Source organism: Cheilinus undulatus, linkage group 3 (assembly GCF_018320785.1).
Source record: "Cheilinus undulatus linkage group 3, ASM1832078v1, whole genome shotgun sequence".
NCBI lineage: Eukaryota > Metazoa > Chordata > Actinopteri > Labriformes > Labridae > Cheilinus > Cheilinus undulatus.
Genome location: NC_054867.1, coordinates 35103901 through 35122718, shown reverse-complemented (window position 1 = coordinate 35122718; position 18818 = coordinate 35103901). Strand labels below are relative to the sequence as shown.

Sequence of the window (18818 nt, the reverse complement as noted above, 5' to 3'; positions counted from 1 at the left end):
GTTTACAGCAGAGAAATGCAATTTGGAACCCACTTCTAGATGTTGATATTCAGTTTTACACACAGCACCTTTAAGTTCACATGCGAGTCAAGGCAGGTGAGCGAATACTTTTGGAAATTTATTTATACATGTAGCTTTTTTGCTTATTGTGTGTGCATGATTGTTTGAGATTAGGGATGTTAGGATACCATTTTTTCCCTCCTGATACGATACTGATACCAAGGTGTTGGGTATCGGCCAAGCCAATACCAGTCTGAACTATCTGAAATGACTGATCAGACTCACAAATTATTTTAGATCTAGGCTATATTTGACTTAGAACATGGCTTAACTATTAGAATTGTAAATGTAAAGTGTCTCTGTGACCCTAAAGTTGTTTTCCTGCTGATTATTGAGTTTTGCTGCTAAATATTAAAATAATAATACAGGGGGCTGCATCACAGGCTCTCTCTCTCTCTTTTTTTAAACACAAACTTTAGTGCACTTTTCCAAATACAATCTAAAATTTACAACTCGCAGATTAACAATTGTTGATAACAGATATGTACTAAACGTATACAGTTGTATAAATCATCAAGTGCATAGAACGCTCTCTCTCCTTTCTGTTACTTTTTGCAGCATCACATGATTACGGAACAGCCTGCTATTGGCTGACAGACACTGAGAGAGAAACAACATGGTGGTTAGCATTCGAGCTAGTGGTAATAAATGATCATAATTAGATTAAAATGGATAAAAAGACATTCAATATCAGATTTACTGGTGTGGATTTAATCATTAAAGTCCCCAAAACACACATGAGTTCCAGGCTCGCTGAGAACGCTGCCATACGGAATTCAGAGGCATCAATAGTGTGAATGTGAAAACAAAACGTCTAGATTCAAGAGGAAAACAAGAGGTAACAATTTACGGTTCAAAAGTTATTTAACTTTTTATACACGGTGTCATTTCATGTCTTGTACGAGATCGCCAGTCTGAAAGGCGTTTTAAAGGCGTTTTTTTCTCATTCAGAGAAAAACTGTCACACAGCCTGTATTCCTTGCAGCTGCAGCAGGTCCCTTGGTTGTGCTGCTGCGCTCAAAACGGAAGGCTGGCACCAAAGAAAAAACTATTTCCGGTTTATAGCGCTAACAATTAGCATGGCAAAATGAAGCAAACTATAAAGTTAAACCAAACGATATCGGATCAGTGCATAAACTTGTGTACTCGCCGATACGATACCTTCATTTTAAGCAGTATCGGATGTATTTCCGATACTGGTATCTGTATCGGAACAACTCTATTTGAGATAAAGGGAAAGATGAATACTGACAAGCAACTTTGACATCCAAGTACACATGTCAGGCTGGGTTGCTTTAATTTACTCACAGACTTTTGTTTTAAAAGCTGTTGAGATGTAAAACGTATTATGTTGACAGGACATAGGTGTGCTAAGAATACATCTTTAAATGGTTAAATACAAAAAAGGCAACCACACGCTGCACGCAAGCATGATTTGATTCAGGATAATTTAGAGTCAACAAACTGTGCTAAATGACTCATTTTAGTTTGTACACAGGTAAGCATGACAGTTTAGAGATTAATCAAACTCATTATGGTGTGTGGTAAACCTTAAAATGGAATATGTGAAGGTTCTGTTGTGTGTGGAAAGATTTTGTTTACCTGAGAAAATTTTTCATGTTGTAAATGTTTTAGTCAGGCACAGTTTGGTGATGAAGGAAAGTTTAGGTATTGCTTTAAACAACTAAAGTACGTTGATCTGTTCTGTATAAGTCTTTTAAATATATCCAAGACACTCTGATCTGAGATGTTTCAGAGAGGTCTTATGTTCAGTGAGAGCATAAAAATGAAGTCATAAGACAAAGGAGAGGCAGAGAAAGGGAGTATACTCTGTTACATTAATGATATTTACTTACAAATAAAATAGTGTCTGTACAGTTTATGTTGCAGTTACAGAAGATCTCAGGAGCAGGTTCTATCTGAGCTGCTGAGGCTAGCTGAGGGAATGGTGTGGTCTGAGAGGCTCTGGTTGGAAGTCACATTCAAGTAGCCCATCTCTGAGGCTCGGGTCAGGGGTCTAGAAAGGACACGATGAAAGGAGGAATTAACATCTGACTGCTCATGCTGAGTATTTTCAAATAAGACCTGAATTTCAGACAGCTCAGATGTCATCACACTGCAAATGCAAACAAAGAGAACAGACATTTCATTGTGATGCAATTGGCAGGTACAAAAGTTGGCTAAAGTGACTGATTATTGGACCTACCTTGAAGCTTGCAAACTGAGAGATTTTAAAACCTGCACAGGATTAGATCTTTTCTTCAGCTCCTAGTTAAATAAGAAAAGTGTGTAAGATATTTTTTTGGTATGGTCCAGTGGACTGTATTGAGTATGTTTAACAAAGGTAAGGACATGACTGTCATGAATGAACACAGGGTGGATCCATATTTGTCAAAACACTCCGGATTAGATTCAAATTTTTAAGCAAATGTAGGATTTTCAAGGGAAAATTAAAAACATCTAAATGTAATATGGCATTTTCTTCATTAAATTTAACCCTTTTTAGTGTTTTTTTAAGACCCTCTTCAAACATTTTACGACTCTACCACAAATTCAATTTCTACCTCATTACATTAACAACACAGTTTCGTGTTTTGTGCTGATAGTAAAAGGAAAGGTGTAACAAAAAAGAAAAGAAAAGGAGAGAAACGTTATGATAGTATGCAAATTCGGCTTTCTTCAAGATTTTTTTTAGACTAGACTATAAGATAAAAACATGAAACCATAAGGCAGCTTACAATAGAAGGTCTTATTTTTTTACTTTAACTGCCCAAAACCATAAGGCAGCTTACAATAGAACGTCTTATTTTTTTACTTTAACTGCCCAAAACTAGTTCCACCACAATATAAAAAGTACCTATCTACAAGTTTTGCACTGCTGTTACAGCTAAAAATAGAACAGCGTACATTAAGGTTTTAAGAACAAAAAACACAAGGTATAACTGGCCATTTCAGGAAACTTATAAGACACTTAAATTCTGATTTTAAAGCATTTTAGAGCTTACAACCTCTTTGGATTTTCTCAAAAATTAAATAACATCAAAATTTAAGACCATATAGAGTTGATTCGTTTTAATATTTTTTGAAAGTCTTAATTCTGGCTACAGTGATTTATTAATTTTCAATACTTTTTAAGACCCCCGTGAACGCAGAAGGTAATTTCATAAATCCCTTAATTGGTTCATGACTAAGAACAGGGTAAGTACAAATTTAAAATACTTTTTACTTTTTGATAATTTTAAATTCTGAGAAAATGTGTGATTTGTCACATTATTATACCAGTACACAGACAATAAGGTCATGAAAATGAATGAATAAAAAGGCTTGATTAAGTGGATTGATTATTCTAGGGGTAGATTTGGGAATGAATGAATCAAAGCCTCTAATTATGCAGCACTTGACATCCTCCCTAAAAGCAAAACAGCTAAGTTTCTAAAAGTATGTACTAGCATATAAAACTTTTCTCCTTGTACAAAGTGTGCCCATAAAAATGTGAAGTGTTAAGACCATAATTGTTTGTCTTAACCAGGCTGTAAACATGTTTATTTTGTGCATACCCGACTTTTTTAGCCAGCTTTAAGTGGACACTCAAGTAGTTTCAGTTTTTTGCACTTCCTTAGTTGCTTCTTTTATAACCACAGAGGATGCCGTTTATGCTTCACACGCAGTTTTGCATAGTCCCACTCAAAATTTCTATAAAACGTACTAGCACAGAATTTTAATTGTGTTCAAAGTTGGAAAGGAAATTGATATTTAAGAAGCTGCAAGAACACGTAGCTGTACCTCATTAAGGTGAAGTGTCTGCATGTTCTGCAGGCTGCGTTCCAGGACAGCAAGCTGGGTGGACATGTGGAGTATTTTGTTTCCAAGTTTCTTGTTTTCCATCTCTAGAAAATCCACCCTGAGCTCAAAGCAAAGATAACATCAGCTAAACCATTCTGTTGTTTCATAAAGAGTTCTTTTCATTACTTTCTCCTTTACTCTTGAAAAAAATGTGTGGACCGAAAAGTGTCTCATACTGTACAAGCTCAGTACCTGCATTTAGACAAAGAAGCTGTTAGATTACAGTCTTTCTTGTTGTTTTCCTCTTCATTCAGCTGTTGTAGCAACCTTCTCCTCTCAACAAGTAGTTTGTCATTTTCCACAGCTATACTCATGGTTACTTCTTTCTCCTGGAGAGATCAAACTTTTTTGATTCATTCAGCATGGATTTTCTAACATCTCATTCATTTAACATTAGTCTAGAGGCTAGGGCTTGTGTTAATACAGGAAATACACATTGCCTTTGAATCAGAACTTCAATGCTTTATACTTTCTGTGGACTTTCACCACTGGCACAGTTAAACATTAACAAAGTTAGCCTCTGTATATGACTGTATTAAAATGATATAAAACAGAAAATGAAACACTGAAACAATATAGTTCTTTTGTGTTATGAAGTAAAAAATGCATGTTTACCTTTGCTAATGAATGGGAGCACAAAGAAAGCTCCCGCTCTAGATTATGAATCTTCTCATCACGCCTTGTAGTTTCATCATTAAGTTTCTGTTTAACTTGAAGCAGTTTGATCCTGTGCTTTTCCTTGATCTCATGGTACTTGCTGTAAGAAGGTGGGCAATTATGAATAAAGAAGAGAAATTAAAGAAGAAAAAAGTTATTTTAAATTATGTAAAAGGTCTTGGGTGATCCTTTATATATCCTGTAAGTTCTCTCAAACCCTTTTATTGTTTAAAGTTTCCCTTAATGTGGGAGAGTTCTTCACGTTAAAGCAATGTCTAAGGCCTCTTACCTCCTCTCTTTGTCCAGACACTGAAGGGTTTCACAGATTTCCTTTTTAAGTGTCTCACATTCATCCTGGGTGGCCAAAAGAATCTTCACTGCCTCTTTAAATTCAGGGAAGTCCTGTGGTCCAACGCACAACAACCAGCATTCATAAAAAGAAATAAAATGGAAAAAGTCTCCAGATTTAATAATTTACCTTAGGTTTTGTGTTTTCCTTATTTTGCAGGAGGAGTATTTGTGTCCATTGCTCTTCAAGTCTGAAAAGAATAAATTATGTTGACTGTAACACCCAGGGTTTGTATGAATGTACAGTAGTTGCTGTTTGGTGTCAGGAGGTAAATATTTTACCTGCTATTCAGAAGATTTTTCTCTGTCGTGAAAATGGTGGCCATTAATTTGTCCAGTTCTTTTTGGGAATCGTCTAGCTGCTGCTTAAGTGTATGTATCTAAATGGGTAAGAAAACAGTTAAATGTATGAGAAACATGGGCCACGGATAGCCTAGAGCTTGACCAATTAAGATGAAACCACAAATAATATATAGCTATGTGAAATCACTTACCTCTGACTCCTTTTCCAAAAGACATCTGGACTGAAGGTCAAGCTTATTTTGTAAATCTTTGCAGATCTCAGTGCTCTGAATCAAATCAATTGTAAAAATTGAAACTCAACATAATTAACATAAACTATCACATTAATTGGCAAGCCAAATTTGATGTTATTCATGAGCTTGACAAATTGAAATCTAAATTACCAAGCCTGTAATAACCCCCTTAACTTTACGCAGTCATCAGTGTAGATAATTTAGATATCTTCAAACTATGTTGAACTTCAGCTGTTTAATTAACACGTGATCTGTTCATGTAAAAACATGTCTGGTAAATCCTACCTGAGCTAACTCATTAGCCTGGCTGGCCTGAGCCTGCACAGTGAGGAGTTTCTGCTTAGTATGCAGCTGCTGCTCCTGCAGGGCAGACTGAAGCCGCTCCACATCCCTCTGCAGAGAAATAACCTTAGAAACAAATCACAAATCACATTAATGATGCACTTTAAAGGTCTGATTGATGGGATTTTTTTACACTGGATAACAATAAAGGCACCAATGCTTCTAAAAAGGTGTATTATTCTTATTTACCAAGCATCTATATCTGTAAACCTTCACTTTAAAGCCTTGTTCAAACCAAGGATTCACAGCAAGATGGGTTGAAAATTGTAATTGCTTGCAATGGGCTGCTATGTGAAGTTGTCAAAGCTGACTTTATCTCCTACAGCCTTGAATTTCTCATGTATTTGCTCAAATAGCACCATGCTGCACGTCCTGCTTATGTGTACAACTGATGGACAAGACAGAGGTGTTAACAGGCTGAAGTTTTGGTGTGTAATGTGAGAGAAGGCATAAGTTTTCAGTTGCAAAATTCACAGCATAATTATACTCTGCTTTAAACAAAGATTTGTTGGCATTTATAGCTTATTAAATTGAGACTACCACTTCCCATTTACCTCCTTGCAATGTTCTAAAAACAGCTGTCTACAACTTGCTAAGCTGAATCTCAGGTAACATCACCAGGGGCCTCATTTATAAACGCTGCGTACGCACAAAAGAAAGCGTACGTCACTTGTAAGTAACGTTTGGGATTTATAAAAACAAACTTGATGGGAAAATGTGCGCACCTCCACGGCAGCTCTGACCCTGCCGTACACACAAAACCTGGATAAACAGGAAACTGACCTCAACAGTAGAAGGATGAAATTAAGACTAATGTGAAATTGATACATTTGTGTGAAATAATCAAACATTACACATTTCACAACACATAACATATATGAAGGATATATTTGAAAAAAACGAAAAAAAAAAAAAGAAGAAAAATTTACATTGATGCCCGAGGGAGTGCACGCACACGCGCGTGCCCACACACATAGCCTTTATTATTGAATCGATCATGTTCTGTCATTGTGAAACAAACCCTACATGTTTTTATGACATCCATTCACATCAACAATAATGCGTACAGTAACCATGCTCCCAAAATGTGCCATACAAATAAAGTTTTACATTTATAATAATTGTAGGCTAATCAAAATGACATGATCAACGACATGATCGCTTCTGGCGCATTTGGTGCGTCAGTGTCCCCCTCCGCCTCCGTCACCACACCGCTCGTTTTCTGTCTTGGTCCATCGTGAAACTGATATCATTGAATATTCATCAAGGGCGTTCACCTGACCTTTTATAGGCACCATATGGGTGGGGCAAAGCGTTCCCTCACGTGCGACAACTTTAGAGTTGATTGTGATTTATAAATGAAAACAGGCGTAGGACGTGCGTGCGCATTCTGTTATAAATCTGAAAGTTTTTGTGCGCACGCATTTCCTGTGTTTCCGGCGTATGCCACCTGTAGTGATCTTTCCTATGCACAGTTTTATAAATGAGGCCCCAGATGACTTGATTCGAGCTGCAAAGGGTCAGTCCAGACAGCTGCAGCCATTGCCAGCAATGTTCTGAAACAGTCTCATTGTGTCGCTAAACTTTAGTCTGAACTGGGCTTAATAAGGTCATCTTTGCTCTTTAGCTTCAAATCATTATACTTTCCAAAAATGGACTCTGTATCCACATGCTACCAAATGCATCATGCGTCACTCTGTACAATTCATTTTCACATGGTTTGGAGGCTCAAAAGGTATATCTATAATTTCAAGTATCTTGTCTTCAAGCAGGGTCGAAGGGCCAGGGTCAAATTTTCTCCCCAGTCTAGCACTGTCCCCAAACAATTGTTCTGTAAACCCTCAGTATTTCTGAGGTGTTCTTCTATTTACACTGGCATTTCATACTTATGGCTCAAGCAGATAACTATAACATGTTTTGCCCTGTTTAACTGCAATGCAAATAGCATATACAGTTGCAAGTAAAAGTATGTGAACACTTTGGGATTTCTTGGATTTCTGCATAAATTGGTCACAAAATGTGTTCTGATCTTCATCTAAGTCACAACAATAGACAAACACAGTCTGCTTAAACTAATACCGCACAAAAATGATATGTTTTCATGTTTTTATTGAACAAACCATGTAAACATTCACAGTGCAGGGTGGAAAAAGTATGTGAACCCCTAGGCTAATGACTTTGCCAAGAGCTAATTGGAACCAGGAGTCAGCCAACCTGAAGTCCAGTCAATGTGATGAGATTGGGTGTGTTGGTTAAAGCTGCCCTGCCCTATAAAAAACACACACCAGTTTGGAATTTGGTGTTCTCAAGAAGCATTGCCTGATGTGAACCATGCCTGGCACAAAAGAGCTCTCAGAAGACCTACGATCAAGAATTGTTGACTTGCATGAAGCTGGAAAGGGTTAAAAAAGTATCTCTAAAAATCTTGATGTTCATGTGTCCACGGTAAGACAGACTGTCTACAATACGAGAAAAAGTTCAGCACTGTTGCTACTCTCCCTAGGTGTGGTAGTCCTGTAAAGATGACTGCAAGAGCACAGCGCAGAATGCTCAATGAGGTGAAGAAGAATCCTAGAGTGTCAGCTAAAGACTTACAAATATCTCTGGCACATGCTAACATTTGTGTTGACAAATCTACAATAAGTAAAGGACACCACGGAGGAAGCCACTGCTGTCCAAAAAAACATTGCTGCACATTTGAAGTTTGCAAAAGAGCACCTGGATGTTCCACAGCACTACTGGCAAAATATTCTGTGGACAGATTAAACCAAAACTGAGTTGTTTGGAGGGAACACACAACGCTATGTGTGGAGAAAAAAAGGCACAGCAAACCAACATCAAAACCTCATTGCAACTGTGAAATACAGTGGAGGGGCCATGGTTTGGGGCTGCTTTGCTGCCTCAGGGCCTGGATTGCTGTCATTGAGGGAAAAATGAATTCCCAAGTTTATCAAGACAGTTTGCAGGAAAACTTAAGATCATCTGTCCAGCAACTGAAGCTCCACAGAGGATGGGTGATGCAACAGGACAACAACCCAAAGCATAGAAGTAAGTCAACAACAGAATGGCTTCAACAGAAGAAAATACACCTTCTGAAGTGGCCCAGTCAGAGTCCTGACCTCAACCCGATTGAGATTCTGTGGCATGACCTCAAGAGAGTGATTCACACCAGAAATCCCAAGAATATTGCTGAACTGAAACAGTTTTATAAAGAGGAATGGTCCAAAATTCCTCCTGACCGTTGTGCAGGTCTGATCTGCAACTACAGGAAATGTTTGATTGACGTTATTGCTGGCAAAGGAGGGTCAACCAGTTAATAAATCCAAAGGTTCACATACTTTTTCCACCCTGCACTGTGAATGTTTACATGCTTTGTTCAATAAAAACATGAAAACATATCATTTTTGTGCTGTTAGTTTAAGCAGACTGTGTTTGTCTATTGTTGCGACTTAGATGAAGATCTGAACACCTTTTATGACAAATTTATGCAGAAATCCAAGAAATCCCAAAGCATTCACATACTTTTTCTTGCAACTGTAGACAGACAAGATACAAAACATAAACATAAAAAACAAGGTGAGTATGTGATTTTAGATTCCCAGTACTTACAGGACATGTCTTTATAATTTGAGAAACATTCTAATAATATTTCATCAGTTTGTTGACATGTGAGAGAACTGAAAGGCAGCAACCTGTCTTCAGTTGTGTTTGACTGTGATGCAAATATCCATGATAGCATTCTTACCCATTTTAATGTACTCACAGTTTCCTCCTTTTCCACGAGACATCTTTTCTGAGCATCGAGTTCCTCTTGCAATTTTCTGCAGGTTGGTTCAATCTGTACCAGCTCTGCTTCTTGTGACTTAAAAAAATAACACGAAAACGTAATTTTCTGCAACAAGGACATGAGGTTTCTGCTGATGATTTAGCATAGAAGCACCACTTTAACCTGCCTGTAAAATGTTCTATAGCTACCCTTCAAAATACAGGTGAGTAATAGCAACCATGTTTAATACTTGGGGCTGTGAGAAACAAGGTTACATTGTACACAAAATTATTAGGCTGTTGTAGAGCAGGGGTCTCTGTACTGGGACTTACTTTTGTTAACTCTTCTGTCTGAATCTCCGCAGTCTGGAGCTGCTCCCTCGGGGCTGATCCCAGCTGCTCCATCTCCTTCTGCAGAAAAATCTGGAAGATAATGATACTGCATTCAATATCCCTGCATCAACAGGGTCAACAGTTATTAGACCATTTAAAGATATAGCTAGTTTAATTTGTTATTAAAATATGCAGGAATAATGCACAATTTAAAGGCAGCCACTCACGTCTTCATAACTGTCATAGCTGATTTGTAGTGAAAATCTCTGCTTCCTGAGCTCTCATACAGCTAAAGAGGAAGTGATTTTGTGTTTGGAGTTGCAAATGTCAAATGTGGCAAAGAGCAACAACTACTAAATGCAAGTCTTGCAAAAAGCTCCTAGATCAGAATATAGACATATGCTTCACAAAAAATATTATTCCACTACTTTCTTACAGTAATTTCAGTCTGAACAAGCTATTTTTAGAAAATTGTTATCTGCAGAATGTTACTGTTGCTCTTTAACATTTTTGTTGTCAGACTGAACACAGAGTAAAAGGGTTAAGGGACAGGGCTTACTTCAGCCAGCTCTTTGTCCGGGTTGCCCTGGACCTGCATAGTGAGGAGCTGCTGTGTAGGCTGCCGTTGCTCCTGCAGGGAAGACTGCAGCCTCTCTACTTCCCTCTGAAGGGACACCACCTGTGAAAAAACACACATAAACCACAATGGCCTTGATTTCTACTTTCTACTTTTTGCATCACCCAAACACAAGTTAGTTAATACATTAAAATTATTAGTCATCAGTCTAATACACAAAGAAAATCCCCAAAATGACAACATCTACGCCAACTAATGCGATTGCTAATGGGTCGCCAGAGACTGCAGACCATCGACGTCGTTGACAACAAGGGGCTTCAAGACATCATCTGGGTTGCCTCAGATGACCCGTACCACAGAACACCTACGAGAACTACTGTCAAAAGAATCCGTGAACTCTACGACAGCTAAAAAGGCAACTAAAGTGGAGCAGCTGGCCCGAGCTACATTTATTACACTGATGAGAGACTGTTGGACATCAGCCAGCAACTTCAGCTACCTCGGGGTAACAGCACACCTGATCATTCACTTTACAGCAGAAGTTATTTTGTACCTGATATGTTTGTCTGCTGGGCTTGTTTACAGTCTATAAATATTATTGCTCAGTGAATTAAGACACTCTGATTTACAAACCACAAATAAGCTTAAAAACTCTAGTTTGTTTAATATTTCTTTATTTAAACACCATACTTGTACTAATTTATCTCAACCAAAAATACAAGAAAACGGTAGATTTTAAATGTTAATTTACAGATAATAATACTAATAATAATAGTACATTTTTAGTAAAAAAGTGCTTTTAAAGTGCTGTACATAAAGTTAAAATAATGAAAATAAAACACTTCATAATAAGAATGTTTAAAAATCACTAAAATTAAAGAAATGCTGTGATTAATCATGATTAATCACAGCACAGTGATGTGATTAACTTGATTAATTTTTTTAATCAATTGACAGCACTTCGAACGCAAGAACGCTTCGTAAACCTCTAATTGTCTCTCTAGTCTCTCTGTAAAATGTTTTAATTACATTAGTTTAGCCATTTTATCTGTGCAAAACTGTATGTAGTTCATATTATCTCTGTCACAGCCTGAAGTCTGCAAAGAAAATCAAGCTTTTCTTGTCTCAATAGTCTGTAATATAAAGCGGTATTAAAAAGCACTAATACTGAAGCAATGCCTTACCAGCCAAAAGGATTACTAATAGATTTAATGCTGTTTAATAGTTGATAAATCTAGTCTTATTTAGATACTGAAAAGAGAAACCATGTTATCTCACCATATTGTTCTGGGCATGGTTGTTTAAAATAATCTAACAGGTTATCAGATTAGATTAAATCTTGAAATCAGATTGTGTAGTCAAAACAGGATCAGGTAATCCAATCCTACTGTCAATCAAGATATAATTACCAGTTTGTGTTGTTCATATCTTTGAGTTAGATTTGGATTACTTTGATCCATACATTAGGATTATCCTGATTCCAGCAGAGGGTGGGAATCTAGCTTGATTATAAAGAAAAAGCAAGAAAATTATGAGACTGCTCAAACAATACAACATTTACCGGGTGAGTGACATTTTAAGATATTTTGTGTATATATATTTTTCACAAGAATGATGTTTTACTCTAATGACATAGCTGATAAGGACAAAGTAGGGTTTGTAAAACAGCAAAGTAATTTTTCTTCATTAAAAATTTTCACCACCAAAGCAGCATTATCATAACCTGACACGCCAGATGGATGTGTTTCACACATCCATCTGGGAAACCACTGATAGACAGCATTTGGGAAAGGGCAGAGGCTTTGAAAAAAAAAAGATTCGGATCATGACTGGATAAGCGTGCTGTCCATCACATCTTTACGGGCCAATCAGAGCAACAAAACACGTGACATTGTAGCTGCTAACAAGGAATGAAGTCCATATAAAACAGCATAACGTGAACCATGGCGACTATAGATATGTCAGTACACAACTTTTGTCATTTTTGAATAGAAAACAACTCAGTGCCGTTCTTTGTTCTTTTTTTCACGAAGAAATGTTGTCAAGTTCTGATAAAACTGGGGCTTTAGCAGCATCCACGCTAATCTCTTCTGCCATAACTGCACCAGCTCCTTGCTTCTTGCTTACGTCACAAATTCACTGCGCCCGAAAGTACTGCCCCTTGTCTCTGATTGTTCCTGTCACTTTCTAAACGGGCACAAACCAATAAGACGGGAGCTTTGCAAGATGGATTTGTCAGTGAAAAACACAGAAGCGAGCAGATCTATCTGCTTTGCAAGGTTAGCATTATCAAACTTAAGGTATCCAATTTAAACATGTTTAAACATGTTTCTGTTAGTGGAGATTTTGGTGCCCCCCTGTGGACACAGTGTGTAGTGTGAAGTCCCTTTTCAAGCACTGTTTACACTGTTTACAAACAAAATACATACTTTGTTGTAGCAGGTATCTTACCTTCTGCTGCAGGGAGTTTTTCTCAGCATCCAGAGTGCGTACCCTGTTCCTCAGGGCTCTGATCTCAAGGTCCAGGCGATCATTCAGCTCTTTGGTCTTTCGCAGTTCTACCATTTCTTTTGATAAACAGCCAGACAAAACAATTACTCAGTCAAAGATAATAAATCTTAATGTTTCTGTCACAATACATTAATGTTTGAAAGTTAAGCATAGTGTGAAAAAGTGAAACATATTTATTCTTTCTTCTGTAAAGCATAAACACAACAGCATATTACATTTTTTTAAACTAATAATACATATGGCGAAAATCCTTCTTACCATATTTCTTTAGTTTCTCAACTTCCTGTCGGAGTTGCTCTACCTCCTGCTGTGCTGCCTGTAGCTCAGGCTCTGCAAAAACAAACAAAAAAAACCATCAACATCTCTCTACAGTGTTTTTACATGTTTACTTACTGCAGGAGTTTCAGCTTTCATTCAGGGCAATGGAAGTTGGTTGACAGGTCAATTTAGCTCAGTTGCTTTTGGATATTGTATGGTGGTATCTGACTCTAAATTTGTTAAGACAACTGCATCTCTATCATAAATATGATAAATATCTTAATTCTTCTTTTGGAAGGCTAATCTATATTTCTTACCATAAGCTCGTTGGGTCAAATGAGCAGACTCTAGCTCATCAGTCAAATGCCTGATCTCATTGTGGGCCATAGCCAGCCGACGGGAGCCCTCCTCCAAATCACGCTCCAGACGGGAACATTCCCTCTGCATGCTGCTTGCCTGGCCAGCCAAATGCCTGGCCTCGGCCTGCAGAAAGTGGGGAGAAATACAAACTAAGCAACCAAGACTACAGTGATTTCTGCACTATAAGACCAATTTCAGATGCAAAAGAACTTATAAGAGACCTTGAAAAATGAACTGGATAGAGATGCGTGAGTTGTGTAGTATCACTCTTCTGTCATGCAAGGTTCACTAACTTGTGCAGGTAAAAGATCTTAAAAACACTGGAACGAGAAAGAGATTGAAGTTAATGTGGGTGCTGCTAAACAGGGGTTTATAGGAAACATGCAAAAAGATCCTTTCATTCCAACATGCATGACCTAAAGTGCAGTTTTTAGTGGTCATTAAAGTGAGATGCAGTCATATTTAAGCATAAAAGGACATACTGGGATGAAAGTATGCTTGCTCTGAGATGCTTTGTGCAGCCCAAAGAGCCTCTTCCATGGGTTCTGATGATGACGTACTGCCCCCTTGTGGGGTGACTGTGGATTAACATTCAATCAAGATCACATGAGTGAGTCATTTTGAAACCGTGGTAATGTGAATTACAACTTCATGGTTTAATTTAAAAAAAAGAGATATGACAAGCAAATGATTAAAACTGGCTATATGTACACATAAGTGTGTGTGCTGTATTTACAGGTCATCCACTGACCTGGTGTGTATTTATGCACTGCCGTTCAGATTTGACATCAACCACCCCTCTGCTTGTGTGTCCTTTCAGGTGAATTGGGGCTTCACTTGTCTCAAAAAAGGAAGCTCTCTCCACCAGGAGGTAGGCCACTTGTTCACTTGGGCTGCTGTGAATCAACTCTGTGAGACCCTGCTGGTACAGCATTTTAGCCACCTCGCTTATCTGGGCATCTATCTCAAAAGAAAGAGGAGAGACAAATTTTACATCAAGGTTTGTTTTTGCAATTACTGCAAGAACCAGTTTGACTCACCCACTGTGTAAGATAGTCCTTAGGCTCCTTGAGACACCTTTTAATGGAGCCTGTAAAGTTAACATGATGTACAATTGCAAAACAGCTCTCTGAGTATTTATCCTTCAGCTATCTTGTCTTTGAAACTGAGAAACAGCAACTCTCTGTAGCTTTTAAGGCTTTACTTTAGGAGTGGAATGGGCTTTTGTGGTCCTTGTTTCCACTGAAGAGAAAATGGGACGATACACTTGGATGTGTAGCTCTCTATAGCCCAAATGGCTTAGGAGTGGTATACAGTAAGTGTATTTATTTACCATTTACTCCCTTGTGTTTATTCATTGCCTCCTATCATTTTGTCATCCATATTTTATTCAATTAGTATTTTATCCTATTTTATATAGCTCATGTTTCCATGCATTAGTCTCTATATCATTTTTAAATAGTCTACCCTTTGTCACTGATTTTCCACTTCCTTGGAGGGCACTTTGAACTGCATTATAATTCATTTGAAAGCTGATAAAAAATAAGGTATTACTTATTGTTTCAACAGGCCCATTAAAGCTCAGTAAATGAAAATAATTTGTAGAAGATTTGATAAAACAGAGATCTGAAAATTGCATTTATAACTTGTCTATTTTTTTTAATAATTGTATTAAACAACAAATTAACAAAAACTTCAAGCCTGTATGTTAACTGGTTAGGTTATGCGGTGCTGATTGGTTTAAAACTTCCTTTCCCACCACAGTGCAGTTATGGTTCTATAGCAAAACTCTTTCCATGAGCTTCGCAATAGGACCATCCTGAACTGTTCCCCACACAATGGACGAAATGCTTCATGTTTTAATTTCCATGTCTTTTTGAACCGTCAGGACATTTACTAAAATATAAAAATCAGGATATGGGGGAAAGGGTTAGGGTTAAAGTTTGAATGTCATCAACATTGCTCTTGCTCTCAAGATTGTACAGTTTTTTGCTGTTGTAGAGGTAAAAATTTAAAACCTTGAAGGGATATTAAACGCCGAAGCTGGTCCTTGAGCTGATCATTTTCATCTTGTATCTCCTGAGCCAGAACGTCTTTGTGCTCTGTAAAGATTCGGATCTGCTCCAATGACTTGCGGACCTTACAAAAAACAAACGAAAAAAAAAGGACAGTATGTTAGCAACTAACAGCCACAGACGTTCAAGTGCTGTTACTCTGATTGACAATCCTGATATCACAAGTAACTGCAATAACTTACATCTGTCAACTCTGCTGAGTACTGTAAGCGCTGCCTGTCCAGGTCCCGTGTCACACTGCTTAGACGGCTTCTTGTGCGTTGGAGGGCACGCCAAAGCACACACAGCTGAACCTCCTTGGGGGAGCCAGGAGGAAGTCCCTCCTCACAGAGCCATTTGGCAATCTGCTGTAGCTCCTCCTAGGGGACATGTAGTTGACATGTGGACATCATGGACAAACCACATTATATCCTACCTACAGATGAGGACAAAATGATCAGCCCCTTCCCAATGAATTTTTCATTTTTTAAAAGTATTTCCCCAATGCTGTTAAACAGAGCAAGGAATTTTACCACAGCTTTTCCAAACTTCCTAGTTTTATTTTGGATGCTTGTTTTTTTTTTTCTTTTCATAAGGAAGCAAAATTAGTTCATAAAAAACAAAAACTATCAGGGTCAAAAATAGTAACCCCCTGATGGTAATAGTCAATTGTGTCTCACTTTTGCTGGATAACAGCCTGCAGTTGTTTGGTGTAGTTTTCATCAAATCTCAGGCTCTTCTCCTGAAGAATCCCAGCCCATTCTTCTCTAACCAATCTTTTAAGCTCCTCCAGATATAACAGTCTTCTGGCATAGACCTTCGTCTTCAGTTCATGCTACAGATTTCCTTGACTTTACAATTTTTAAGCATTACAAAGTTAAAGCACATTATGCACAACAGTGGTTTGTGCTATGGCTCAACTAAAAGGTCAGTTCTAAAGGGGGCTAATAATTTTTTATCCTAGTAGTTTATATGGCATGATGCTTTCAGTGTTGTGTAATTTTAATTAAATGTAAATTTCACTGTAAAAGAAAAAGATTATAAAAGCTGTAACATGTTGACTTAGAAAAGGCAAACATTAATTTTCTCAAAAATGTCCCCAATAAATACTGTCTGTATACCTGTTCATCTCCTTAAAGTCCAAGTGAAAACACAGATCTATGTATCCCTGATTTTTTAATTTAGACCCTTAGAAAGTTGTTCACCTCTTTCTGGGTTTGTTTTTATCTGAACAGGGCAAATATACGAGCCCATGACACCCCCTGTGTTGATGGAAAATTTGGGGCTCGAGGTATGTTGCAAACAGATAATAGAGAAATGTAATGAAATGAAACAAACAGAAATATACCACCATTCTAGCATCACTCTATTTCTAGTGAGAGGGTGTGGCTTCTCATTCAACTGACACGCCCACACAAGAGCAGATATTACTGCCTAATTTTCATGATTTTGACGCTTCATTTTTATAAACTTAGAGATATTTTTAACAACTGAAATTTGGCTTGGTGGTTCATAACAAAGTAGCCTATCATACAACAAACCTAAATAAAGATTTTTTAAATCACTTTACAGGGACTTTAAAGCTAAAGTAAGTGGGATGACACCCACTTGAAAAGTGTTTGCACAAGTTGGGGAACAGCTGTTTCCTTAGAGACAGCTGGCATCACAAATGTGTTCCTGTGGGGCTGCTTCTTCCTTCTTGTCAGTGGTGGTCGAATAACTAAAAAACGGGGCAAAATAAAACCTGCAAACGTTATCTTCTGCTGCCACACCAACTGGAGCATCAAGTTACTTTGTAGTAGCATGCTCGGCACCCACATCATCACTTTTACATTGAAGTTCCCCTACACTAATTTAGCTATTGTACAACTGTAGGAAATTAACGTTCAATTACGTAAAAAAAGAAAAGTTGTTAATCTATAGATTAGTGGTTGTACATTTCATATCTAGTAGAGAGCAAGCTGGAAATGTCGGGTGATAAAGTTGGTGTGAAGTTGACACTTCAGAGCTTTCTTCCCCGAAAATGGGGACGGATGAAAAACGCTATATTTGGGACTAAACATTTCCTTACCACCAGTTTTGCACATGCAAACCTCCATGACTGCCACAAGTGGCGAATGTGGTTTTACATTTCTCCAATTCAAGCCAAAGTCAAAGTTTTAAGCTAGCTCCAAAGAAAACAAAACAAAGTAGTTCGGTACCTCCGGCTGATCCATTTGTCCTCCTGCGAATAAAAGGCACCGTATTCCGTAGTCTAATCTCGCATTTTTACCTTTTTTTGTCGAAATGTTCTCACACAGACGTTAAAAACACGAACACTAGTCGGCGGTTGTTCCACTCCGGCGTTTAACGGTTTAACAGTACGTAACAACCAGTATGCACGCACCCAACTGCCTATAAACTCTGGTATTTAATAAACAGATACTCGAAACTTTCACGCCCAGCAAAACAGCGAGTGATATCATGGTGTGGCCTGAAAGAGCGTTCTCTAAAAGGACACTGTCTCTGGTTGGAATGAGGCTCTGTTGTTTCCAAGTTGTAAAAATCCTGCTCCTGCGCACTGTGATTGTGGGTTATCCGGGTGTCTTTGAAGGCATCTTGTTGGACCGTTAACGATGTGAGCAGTTAAAATTCACAAGTAAACCTCAGTAAAAATTAGCTTTTTGTGTTTGGTTTTTTGTTGAATCTATAATTTGACCTGATAAAAAGGGAAATGATGCTACTAGCACTGATGGACTGCAGATTTCTTTTGCTCAAGCCCCAGTTTTATAACACTTTTGTGGTATTTATGAGCTTTTGCTCTTGAGTGACAGCCTTTTCCCTTATGTTCAATAGCCTTTCAGTTATTTTCAAGTTTAGTAACATTTAAAGGTGTAAAAAGTACAAGACTACTGTACTCAAGAAAAAGTAGTTATTCTTGTTAAAATGTACTTATGTAGAAGTAAAATAAATTTACTCAAGTAAAAGTTTACTTTAAGTACTGAGTAGCTACTGAGGAGTTGTAGAACAAAATATGATCTTCCCAACTGGCAAGAACAATAAGAGAACAGATTCCAAACCAGGTAATTAAGGTAAAGTCATAACTTTTGAAATATGAGGCAAGGTGGGTCTCTTCTGGCAAGAACAAAGCAGAGTCAACCTCATGGCAAGGCAATGCATACTAATGCACTATGC

At 37.8% G+C, this 18818-nt stretch overlaps 1 protein-coding gene across 4 annotated transcripts; it reads right to left on the bottom strand.

Annotated features, from left to right (window-relative positions):
• Window positions 1-18186, bottom strand: si:dkey-264d12.5 (coiled-coil domain-containing protein 30). Of its 4 annotated transcripts, none has more exons than XM_041783081.1 (21): window positions 17846-18186; window positions 15848-16024; window positions 15609-15729; window positions 14342-14550; window positions 14073-14168; window positions 13548-13713; window positions 13231-13302; window positions 12913-13028; window positions 10444-10563; window positions 9885-9974; window positions 9532-9648; window positions 5730-5852; window positions 5403-5477; window positions 5191-5288; window positions 5039-5099; window positions 4850-4962; window positions 4519-4660; window positions 4096-4232; window positions 3844-3961; window positions 2267-2328; window positions 1-2077 (listed from the first exon to the last, which is right to left on the bottom strand). In XM_041783081.1, the coding sequence occupies exons 1-21, from the start codon at window positions 17858-17860 to the stop codon at window positions 1963-1965; spliced, it is 2343 nt and encodes a 780-aa protein (XP_041639015.1). In that variant the 5' UTR covers window positions 17861-18186; the 3' UTR covers window positions 1-1962. The 4 variants fall into 4 exon arrangements, with proteins under 4 accessions (XP_041639015.1, XP_041639016.1, XP_041639018.1 ...); XM_041783082.1 differs by having other exon boundaries at window positions 5730-5837; XM_041783084.1 differs by having other exon boundaries at window positions 9550-9648.
• Window positions 18187-18818: the final 632 nt, after the last annotated feature.

Coding starts and splice junctions, on each gene's coding strand:
- si:dkey-264d12.5 (XM_041783081.1), bottom strand. Junction 15,730..15,847: donor ACTCAGCAGAGTTGACAGAT/GTAAGTTATTGC, acceptor GTTTTTTGTAAG/GTCCGCAAGTCATTGGAGCA. Junction 2,078..2,266: donor CTCAGTTTGCAAGCTTCAAG/GTAGGTCCAATA, acceptor TGTCCTTTCTAG/ACCCCTGACCCGAGCCTCAG.